Source organism: Otolemur garnettii, unplaced genomic scaffold (genome assembly GCF_000181295.1).
Source record: "Otolemur garnettii isolate 467f Iridium unplaced genomic scaffold, OtoGar3 scaffold00026, whole genome shotgun sequence".
NCBI lineage: Eukaryota > Metazoa > Chordata > Mammalia > Primates > Galagidae > Otolemur > Otolemur garnettii.
In genome coordinates, this window is record NW_003852421.1 from 14,355,411 (window position 1) to 14,365,053 (window position 9,643).

At 37.9% G+C, this 9,643-nt stretch overlaps 1 protein-coding gene across 3 annotated transcripts in view; it reads left to right on the plus strand.

Annotated features, from left to right (window-relative positions):
- KDM1B (lysine demethylase 1B) overlaps positions 1 to 9,643 on the plus strand; it is a 70,296-nt gene that overhangs the window by 13,804 nt on the left and 46,849 nt on the right. For all 3 annotated transcript variants that reach the window (XM_023512338.1, XM_023512336.1, XM_023512337.1), the window contains one exon: positions 1,712 to 1,828. In XM_023512338.1, the coding sequence (XP_023368106.1) occupies positions 1,712 to 1,828 (117 nt within the window). The remainder of the gene's footprint in view (positions 1 to 1,711; positions 1,829 to 9,643) is intronic.

Sequence of the window (9,643 nt, forward strand, 5' to 3'; positions counted from 1 at the left end):
AGGAGAATCACTTGAGCCCAGGAGTTGGAGGTTGCTGTGAGCTGTGATGTCACAGCACTCCACCCAGGGCGACAGCTTGAGGCTCTGTATCAAAAAAAAAATTTTTTTTTTTTTTTTTATACAGGGGTTTCACTCTTGCTCAGGCTGTTCTTGAAGTGATCTTCCCACTTTGGCTTTACAGAGTGCTAGGATTAAAGGCATCTCCCATTGTCCCCAGCCCAAAGTTTTTAATTTTGATTTAAGTGAGTTTATCCATTTTGTTGTTGTCACTTCCAAATCTAAGGTCATAAAGATTTACCCCTTTATATTCATGTAAGAATCTTAGCACTGACGTTTAGGTATTTGCTTCATGTTAATTTTTTTTCTTGTTTTGCAGTTTTGTCTGGGGCCAGGCTTGAACAAGGGCCCAGACAAAACTGGGGCCTTGCCCTATTCCTTGAGCCACAGGCACTTCCCCAGTTAATTTTTGTATGTATGTGAAGTAGGGGTTCTGACTTCATTCTTTGGCATATGACTATCTGCACACTTTTTATTATTTTTTAATGATTATTATTATTATTTTTTGAGACAGAGTCTTATTATGTCGCCCTTGGTAGACTACCTCACAATAACCTCTAACTCTTGGGCTTAAGCGATTCTCTTGCCTTAGCCTCCCAAGTAGCTGGGACTACAGGCTCCTGCCACAATGCTTGGCTATTTTTTGGTTGCAGTTGTCATTGTTGTTTAGCTGGCCTGGGCTGGGTTTGAACCCCCTAGCCTTGATGCATGTGGCCAGTGTTGTAACCACTGTGTTACAGGTGCCAAGCTTGCATGCTTTTTAAAAATAAACTTCTTAAGAATGGGGATTGGTAAGTTCTCACCTAATGTGTACAATGTAATGGTATACAGCACACCCTCTGGATGAAGGGCTCAACTACCATTTGAACTTTACCTTAGAAAGGCAAACAATATACCCTAATCATTTATACCAGGAGTCCTCAAACTTTTTAAACAGGGGGCCAGTTCACTGTCCCTCAGACCGTTGGAGGGCTGGACTGCAGGCCCCAGGATGAGTTGGCTGCTAAGCAGGACAGGCAGCAGCGGCAAAAATACCCGGCGGACCAGATAAATGTCCTAGGTGGCCCACAGGCTGTAGTTTAGGACGCCTGGTTTATACCCTTACTATTAATCTGAAATTAAAAAAATAAAACCTTTTTATTTTGTAATAATTTTAAATTTACAGAAAATTGCTAAGATAATAGAGAATTTTCATGGATTCTTCACTCACGTTTCCCTAATGTTATCATCTTACATACCATGAATATTTGTAAAATTAAGAAACTAACATTGGCACAGTACTATAATTGCATTATAGGCTTTATTTGGATTCTGTTTTTCACTAACAGTGTTTTACTGTGAGAGGATCCAGCTAAGCACACCACACTGCATGTAGTGTGCATACTTTTTGACTAAATTTAACTCTTGATTGTTTCTTTGGGTTACAGCTCAAAAGCCTTTCTGACAACAGTACTCAGATCCCTTTGCACTGAACTAGTGTGGAATCAGAAATTGCCCTAATGGGGTGAAAGTGGATTATATGGGTGGTGCAAGGGGGAGAAAAAAATACTTTGGATTGTGAAAAGGTTGGAGAAGATGGCAAAGTGGTGGAGAATAGACATGGTAACTGATGTTTAGCCAACTTGTTTGTCTTCATTTATTACTTCCCTTCTAGGTGCAGTGTATAAAACCAGAATGTAGAAAATGGAGGCAGCTTACCAAGGAAATCCAGCTTACTCCACAGATAGCAAAGACATACCGATGCGGTATGAAACCAAATACTGCTGTTAAGGTACGAGCACTCTTGGTTTTCCCTTTCAGGTAGTGGATAACGTTAATGTAGTTGTCAGTAAATAGGAATGGTATGTTTTTTCATTTATTGTATTATCCAGTATGTCTGGGTTGTATTGCTGTACATATAGCAGAACTGCAACTACAGTGGCTTTACCAACTAAGGATTTTACTTTCCTGTCATCATAAGCAGGCTGTCGAGAACTGGGTCTCCTAGTTTCCAGTCCTTTCACCTTTAGTTTATTTTGCATCCTTAAGGCCATGAGGTGGTTGCTGTACCACCAGCCATTGTGTCCAGATTCTAAGTGGGAATGAAGGAAAGGGCCAGAAGGGTGCCAGCTGAGTTTGCATATCCCTCTTTTATTCAGGACACAAGAGCTTTACTGGAAGCTCCAACAGTAGATTTCTACTTAGATCTCCTTAGCCAGAACAGAATCATGAAGCTACTTTGAATTACAGTGAGAACAAAGGAGGAAACTATTTTATAACTGAGCATGTTGCAACACCAAGTAATATTAGGATCCTGGTAGTAGGGAAGAAGGGATGAATAGGTAGGTTTGGCGTTTAGGAATCATGGTTGGTTTAATGTACCTTTTTTTAAATTTGGCAATTACTTAATGTTTAAAAATATAGTTGTTCTACTGTGTTAAATGTATTAGTCTCCACAAATGTTGCTCATACAGTACATTACAGAATATCAGAAATCATTGTCATCTCGGGAGCAAAATATTTTGCTTTTAAAAAGTGAGATGTAATTCACATGCCATAAAATTCACCCTTTTAAAGTATGCAATTTAGTGGTTGAGCATACTTAATAAAAACATCTGAAATGCTCCAAAATCTGAAACTTTTTGAGTGCCAGTGTGGTGCTCAGAGGAAACGCTCATTGGAGCATTTCAGGTTTTCAGATTAGGGATACTGAACAGGTAAGAATATTTTAAATATTCAACATCTGAAATCTAAAAACACTGCTGGTCTCCAGCATTTTTCATAAGGGAAACTCAACCTGTAAGGGAAACCAGAAGTTTGGGATTTAAAATATAAGAAGTATTTTTTTTTTTTTTTTTTTGAGACAGAGCCTCAAGCTGTCCCCCTGGGCAGAGTGCTATGGCACTATAGCTCACAGCAACCTCCAACTCCTGGGCTCAAGCGAGTCTCCTGCCTCCGCCCCCCAAGCAGCCGGGACCACAGGCGCCCGCCACAACGCCCGGCCATCTTTTGGTTGCAGCCGTCATTGTTGTTTGGCAGGTCCGGGCTGGGGACTCGAACCCGCCACCCTAGGTGTACGTGGCTGGCGCCTTAGCCGGCCGAGCTATAGGCGCCGAGCCAAAATATAATAAAGCAATGCATAATTATTGTAAAAAAAAAAAAAAGGTAGATTTTGTAAAGTGAAATGCCGAAAAAAGGTATGAATATTTACGAGGTTTTTTTTGTTTGTTTGTTTTAAATTTTACATAAATATGGCTCGGCGCCCATAGCACAGTGGTTATGGTGCCAGCCACATGCACTGAGGCTGGCGGGTTGGAACCTAGCCCGGGTCTGCTAAAACAACAGTGACAACTGCAACAAAAAATAGCTGGGCATTATAGTGGTCACCTGTAGTCCCAGCTAGTTGGGAGGCTGAGGCAAGAGAATTGCTTAAGCCCAAGAGTTGGAGATTGCTATGAGCTGTGACGCCACAGCACTCTACTATGAAGGCAACGTAGTGAGACTCTGTCTCAAAAAAATTTTTTATTTTACATAAATATGACATGAATATAATCTTAGGATTTAAAAAAGTAAATTGTATGTATAAATACGAACACATATGACATACAGAGTTTAAAATTCCTCCTTAAATGCTTTAATAGGTTAGCATACTTTATAGGTAATGTGCACTTCAGCCTTGGTGACTAAGACTCTTTCTTAAAAAATATATACATATATTTTTCTGTACATTTATTGAGTTGTTCATTACCATTTGTTGAGAAGACTATTCCCAATGAATTCTTAACATCATTATTAAAAAAAGCTGTTGACCATATCTGTACATCTGTTTCTGTTCATTGATCTTTATCTTTATTCAGTGTTATGCTGTCATGATTATTATATTTTTATAGTAAGTTTTAAAATCGGGTAGCGTAATTTCTTCCTTGTTTTTCTTTTTTAAGATTGTTTTGACTATTCTAGGCCTTTTATGCTACCATATTAGTTTTATCAGCATGTCAGAATATCTACTACAAATGCCTCTTGGATTTTTATTGGAGTGCATTGAATCTATAGATCATTTGGAGAAGAAGTGACATCTTGGCATTTTTCAAACTTCTGAGGGGTTGGCAAATGATGGCTTATGTATCATATCTGGACTATACCTGTTTCTATAAATTTTTATTAGAACAACAACCATGTTCATTTATGTAGTGTCTGTGGCTGTTTTCATGCTGCAGTGACAGTTGTTGAGATAGAGCCTAAAGTATTTATTGTCTGATTCTTTATAGAAAATGTTTCCTGACCCCGTGCTGGAAATGGGCATAGTATATCTCTACATCTTTTCAAGGTTCTTTAATTTCTCCTAACAGTGCTTTTGAAGTTTTCACTGAGGATGTCTTTTTTGCCTTTTGTTAATTTCTAGATTTATTTTCTATAATTGTTTTTAAGTTGCTTATCATTGTAATTATATAGAAAGACAAATGATTTTTGTATATTGACCTTATACCAAGGGACTTTGTTGACTTCACTTATTTTCATAAATCTTTTTGTAGATTCTTTCGGGTTGTCGAGGTCATACAATCACAGTTGGCTTCCACCTTCTCTTTTTGTCTTTGTCTTGCCTTATTACATTGGTCAAGACCATCACTGACAGCGTGTTCTCTATAGAAGTGGTAGGAACAGACATCCTTGCCTTGTTCGTGACTTTAGGAGGAACGCATTCAGTATCTATCATTCTGTACAGTGTTGGCTGTAGCTTTTCACAGATGCCTTTTATGAGATTGGACCAGTTTCTTCTCCTATTTGCTGAGAACTTTTTATTACAAATGAATATTGGATTTTGTCTAATCCTTTTGCTGAATATTATTATCATGAGATTTTTCTCCTTTAATCTGTTAATTTGGTGAATTATACCAGTTTTGGAATGTTGAAGCAATGTTGCATTCCTGGGGTTGAGGACTCCCACTTGTCCTTAGAGTGTTGTCCTTTTTATATATTGCCAGATTTAATTATGTTTCTGTTAAAGATTTTTGCATCTGTGTTCATGATGGATACTTTGTCACTTTCCTTTCTTTGTAATATCCCTGTCCATAACTGCTTTCAGAGTTATGCTGGCTTCATAAAACAATGGAAAAGTATATCTTCCTTTTGATTTTAGGGTTTGTTGTATAAGGTTGATATTATTTCTTTTTTAGTTGAGTTGAATTGGTTAGAAATCAGATTCCATTTCATTAATATATATGTGGCCATTTGTGTGGTTTTTGACTTCTGTCCATTTTGAACCATTGTGTTTTTCAAGGAATTGGTTATTTTCATCTATGTTGTCAAAATGTTAAAGTTGTTTGCACTTTCCCTCATTTTCCTTTAAGTGTCTATGGGCTCTGTGTTGATATTCCTTTTATTCCTTGATGTTGGTAATTTGGGAGTGAGGGATAGAAGCCCAGATCTAAGCCCAGGACTGTTTCTGGAATTGGTAAGAACTGTTCTAAAGTCTTTCACTTCAGCCCTTTTCTGATTCTCAAGCACAACTTTTGAGAGTAGAAGGCCTATCTAAGGGGTAGAAAAGAAAAAAATGGGAGGGGCTATCCCCAGGGGAGGGTATGTGGGTCCTTTTCAGGCTGAACCACTGCCCTGACAGGTATCTGAGTAATAAAGACACCGTGGGCTTTTGAGGTAGAGCACAGCATGTCCAGCTGGCAGGAACAGTGCCTAGGTTGCACTGACCTTAACCTAGCACCTGTGCCCCTGATTACTTCTCAATGCAAAGGAGACTTCAGTAGCTTTCATTATAATGTTAAAGGAGAGTTCAGCCAAGCAGTCAAAAAAACAACACAACAATTTTAATAGAGTCTAGCTTTTGAGCCATTTTCACTTAGCCTATTTATGTGATGATTTTTAGTGTCAAACAACTATTTTAAAAGATTTTGGATAACTTCTTTTTTTATGACTCCATGTTTATGAAATTTTATTTATTTATTTTATTTCTATTTTTTCCTTTTTTTTATTAAATCATAACTTTGTACATAGATGCATTTATGGGGTTCAGGGTACTGCTTCAGTACACAATGCGAAATGCTTACATTGAACTAAGTAACACATCCATCACAGTTATACTCATTTCTTAATAGTTCTGAAATGTATCATTGCCTTATGCACATTAGGTGAGGACCCCCAAAATACCCTCTGTCCTCTCATATCCACCCTCCCTTCCCTTCTACTTTCTGGACTATAGTTATGTTTTGCCCTTCATATGAGTGTGTAGGTGATTATATATTGATTTCATAGTACTATTGAGTACATTGGATACTTTTTTTTTACCATTCTTGAGATACTTTACTAAGAAGAATATGTTCCAGCTACACCCAGGAAAACATAAAAGATGGGAAGTCTCCATCTTTTTTATGGCTGCATAGTATTCCATGGTGTACATATACCACAATTTGTTAATCCATTCATGGGTCAATGAGCACTTGGGCTGTTTCCACATCTTGGCAATTATGAATTGGGCTGCAGTAAACATTCTGGTGCAAATGTCTTTGTTGTAAAATAATTTTTGATCATCTAGATATATACCTAGTAGAGGAATTATAGGATCGAACGGTAGGTCTACTTTTAGTTCCTTCAGTGTTCTCCAAACTTCTTTCCAAAAAGGTTGTATTAGCTTGCACTCCCACCAGCAGTGTAGAAGGGTTCTCTTCTCTCTGCATCCACGCCAACATCTGTAGTTTTGGGATTTTGTGATGTGGGCTAATCTTACTGGAGTTAGATGATATCTCAAAGTGGTTTTGATTTGCATTTCTCTGATTAAGGATAATGAGCATTTTTTCATATGTTTGTAGGCCATGCATGTGTCTTCATCAGAGAAGTTTCTGTTCAAGTCTTTTGCCCACAAAGAAATGGGGTTATTTGTTCTTTTCTTATTGATTAGTTTGAGTTCTCTGTAGATTCTAGTTATCAGACCTTTGTCAGAAGCATAACCTACAAAAATCTTTTCCTATTCTGAAGGTTGTCTGTTTGCTTTACTTACTGTGCTCTTGGCTGTGCAAAAGCTTTTTGTTTGATCAGATCCCAGTAATGTGTTTTTGGTGTTGCTTCAATTGCCTGAGGCAGGGTGGGGGGAGGCAGTCATCCTCATAAAATATTCTCCCAGGCCAATTTCTTCAAGTGTTTTTCCTGCACTCTCTTTTAGTATTTTTATAGTTTCATGTCTTAAGTTTAAATTTTTTATCCAGTGAGAATCAATTTTTGTCAATGGTGAAAGGTGGGGGTCCAGTTTCACTCTTCTACAGGTTCCAACCAGTTTACCCAGCACCATTTGTTAAATAGGGAGTCTTTACCCCACTGAATATTTTTGATAGGCTTGTCAAAGATCAAATGACAATAAGTAGCTGGGTTCATCTCTTGGTTCTCTATTCTGTTCCATAAATCTACTGCTCTGTTTTTGTGCCAGTACCATGCTGTTTTGATCACTATAGATTTATAGTATAGCCTGAAGTCTGGTAACGTGATACCTCCTGATTTGTTCTTATTTCTGAGTAATGTATTTGCTATTCAAGGCTTTTTTTGATTCCATATAAAATCAAGTACTATTTTTTCAAGTTCTTGAAAGTATATAGTGGTGCTTTAAGAGGGATTACATTAAATCTGTAGATTACTTTGGGTAGTATGGACATTTTAACAATGTTGATTCTTCCCAACCATGAGTATGGTATATTTTTCCATTTGTTAACATCTTCAGCTATTTCTTTTCTCAGAGTTTCATAGTTCTCTTTATAGAGAGCTTTCATGCTCTTTGTTAGGTAAATTCCCAGATATTTCATCTTTTTGGTACTTTTGTAAAAGGAATAAGAGTCCTTGACTATATTTTCAGCTTGACTATTGTTGGCATGTATAAAACTTACTGACTTGTAAGTATTGATTTTGTATCTTGAGACGGTGCTATATTTCTTGATCACTTCTATGAGTTTTAAGTTGAGTCCCTGGGATTTTCCAGGTATAGGATCATATTATCAGCGAAGAGTGAGAGTTTGATCTCCTCTGACCCTATTTGGATACCTTTGATCACCTCTTGCCTGATTGTGATGGCTAAGACTTCCATTATTATGTTGAATAGCAGTGGAGACAGTGGGCATCCTTGCCTCGTTCCTGATCTGAGTGGAAATGTTTTCAGTTTTACATCATTCAATATGATATTGGCTGTGGGTTTGCTGTAGATGGCCTCTATTTGTTTAAGAAATGTCCCTTCTATGCCTGATCATGAAAGGATGCTGGATATTATCAAAGGCTTTTTCTACATCAATTGAGAGAATCATATGGTCTTTGTTCTTTATTTTATTTATGGTGATGTATTATATTTATAGATTTGCATATGTTGAACCAACCCTGTAACCCTGGAATAAAACTAACTTGGTCATGGTATATAATTTTTTTTGATGTGTTGCTAAATTCTGTTTGCTAAGATCTTATTGAATATTTTTGCATCCATATTCATGTGACCGGTCTATAATTTTCTTTCTTTGTTGGATCCTTTCTGGGTTTGGGTATCAGGGTTATATTTACTTCATAGAATGTGTTGGGAAGTATTCCTCTTTTTTTTGAGATAGTGCCTGAAGCTGTCACCTTGGGTAGTGTGCTGTGGCATCACAGCTCACAGCAATCTCCAACTCCTGGGCTTAAGTGATTCTCTTGCTTCAGCCTCCCAAGTGGCTGGGACTACAGGCATCTGCCACAACACCTGGCTAATTTTTGGTTGCAGCCATCATTGTTTGGCGGGCCCAGGTTGGATTCGAACCCGCCAACTCAGTTATATGTGGCTGGTGCCCTAGCCACTTGAGCCACAGGTGCGAAGCCAAGTATTCCTTCTTTTTTTATGCTTTGGAAAATGTTGTATAATATAGGTACTAGTTTCTCTTGAAAGGTTTGGTAAAATTCAGATGTGAAGCCATCTGGTTCTGGACTTTTTATATTGTTGATGCTATTTCAGTGATTGATGTAGGTTTATTTAAGATTTCTAATTCTTTCTGGTTGAGTCTAGGAAGGCAGTGTGCTTCCAGGTATTGGTCCAGTTCCTTCAGATTTTCATATTTCTGGGAATAGAGATTTTTGTTATCATTGAGGATTTTTTTAATTTTTGAAGTGTCTGTTATTTCTCCTTTATCGTTTCTTTTTCTTTTTTGAGACAGAGCCTCAAGCTGTCCCCCTGGGTAGAGTGCTGTGGCATCAAAGCTCACAGCAACCTCCAATTCCTGGGCTCAAGTGAGTCTCCTGCCTCAGCCTCCCAAGTAGCTGGGACCACAGGCGCCCAGCTATTTTTTGGTTGCAGTCGTCATTGTTGTTTGGCAGGCCAGGCTGGATTCGAACCCGCCACCTTAGGTGTATGTGGCTGGTGCCTTAGCTACTTGAGCCACAGGTGCTGAGCTTCTTTAGGATGCTATAAATTTCCCTCGAAGGACTGCCTTTGCAGTATCCCACAGGTTTTGATAATTTATGTCTTCATTATAATTTTGTTCCAAAATTTGGTGATTTCCTTCTTAATCTTGTCTTTGACCCAGCTATCATTCAGCCTAAGATTATTTAGTTTCTTTCTTTCTTTTTTTTTTTTTTTTTTTTTGAGACAGAGCCTCAAGCT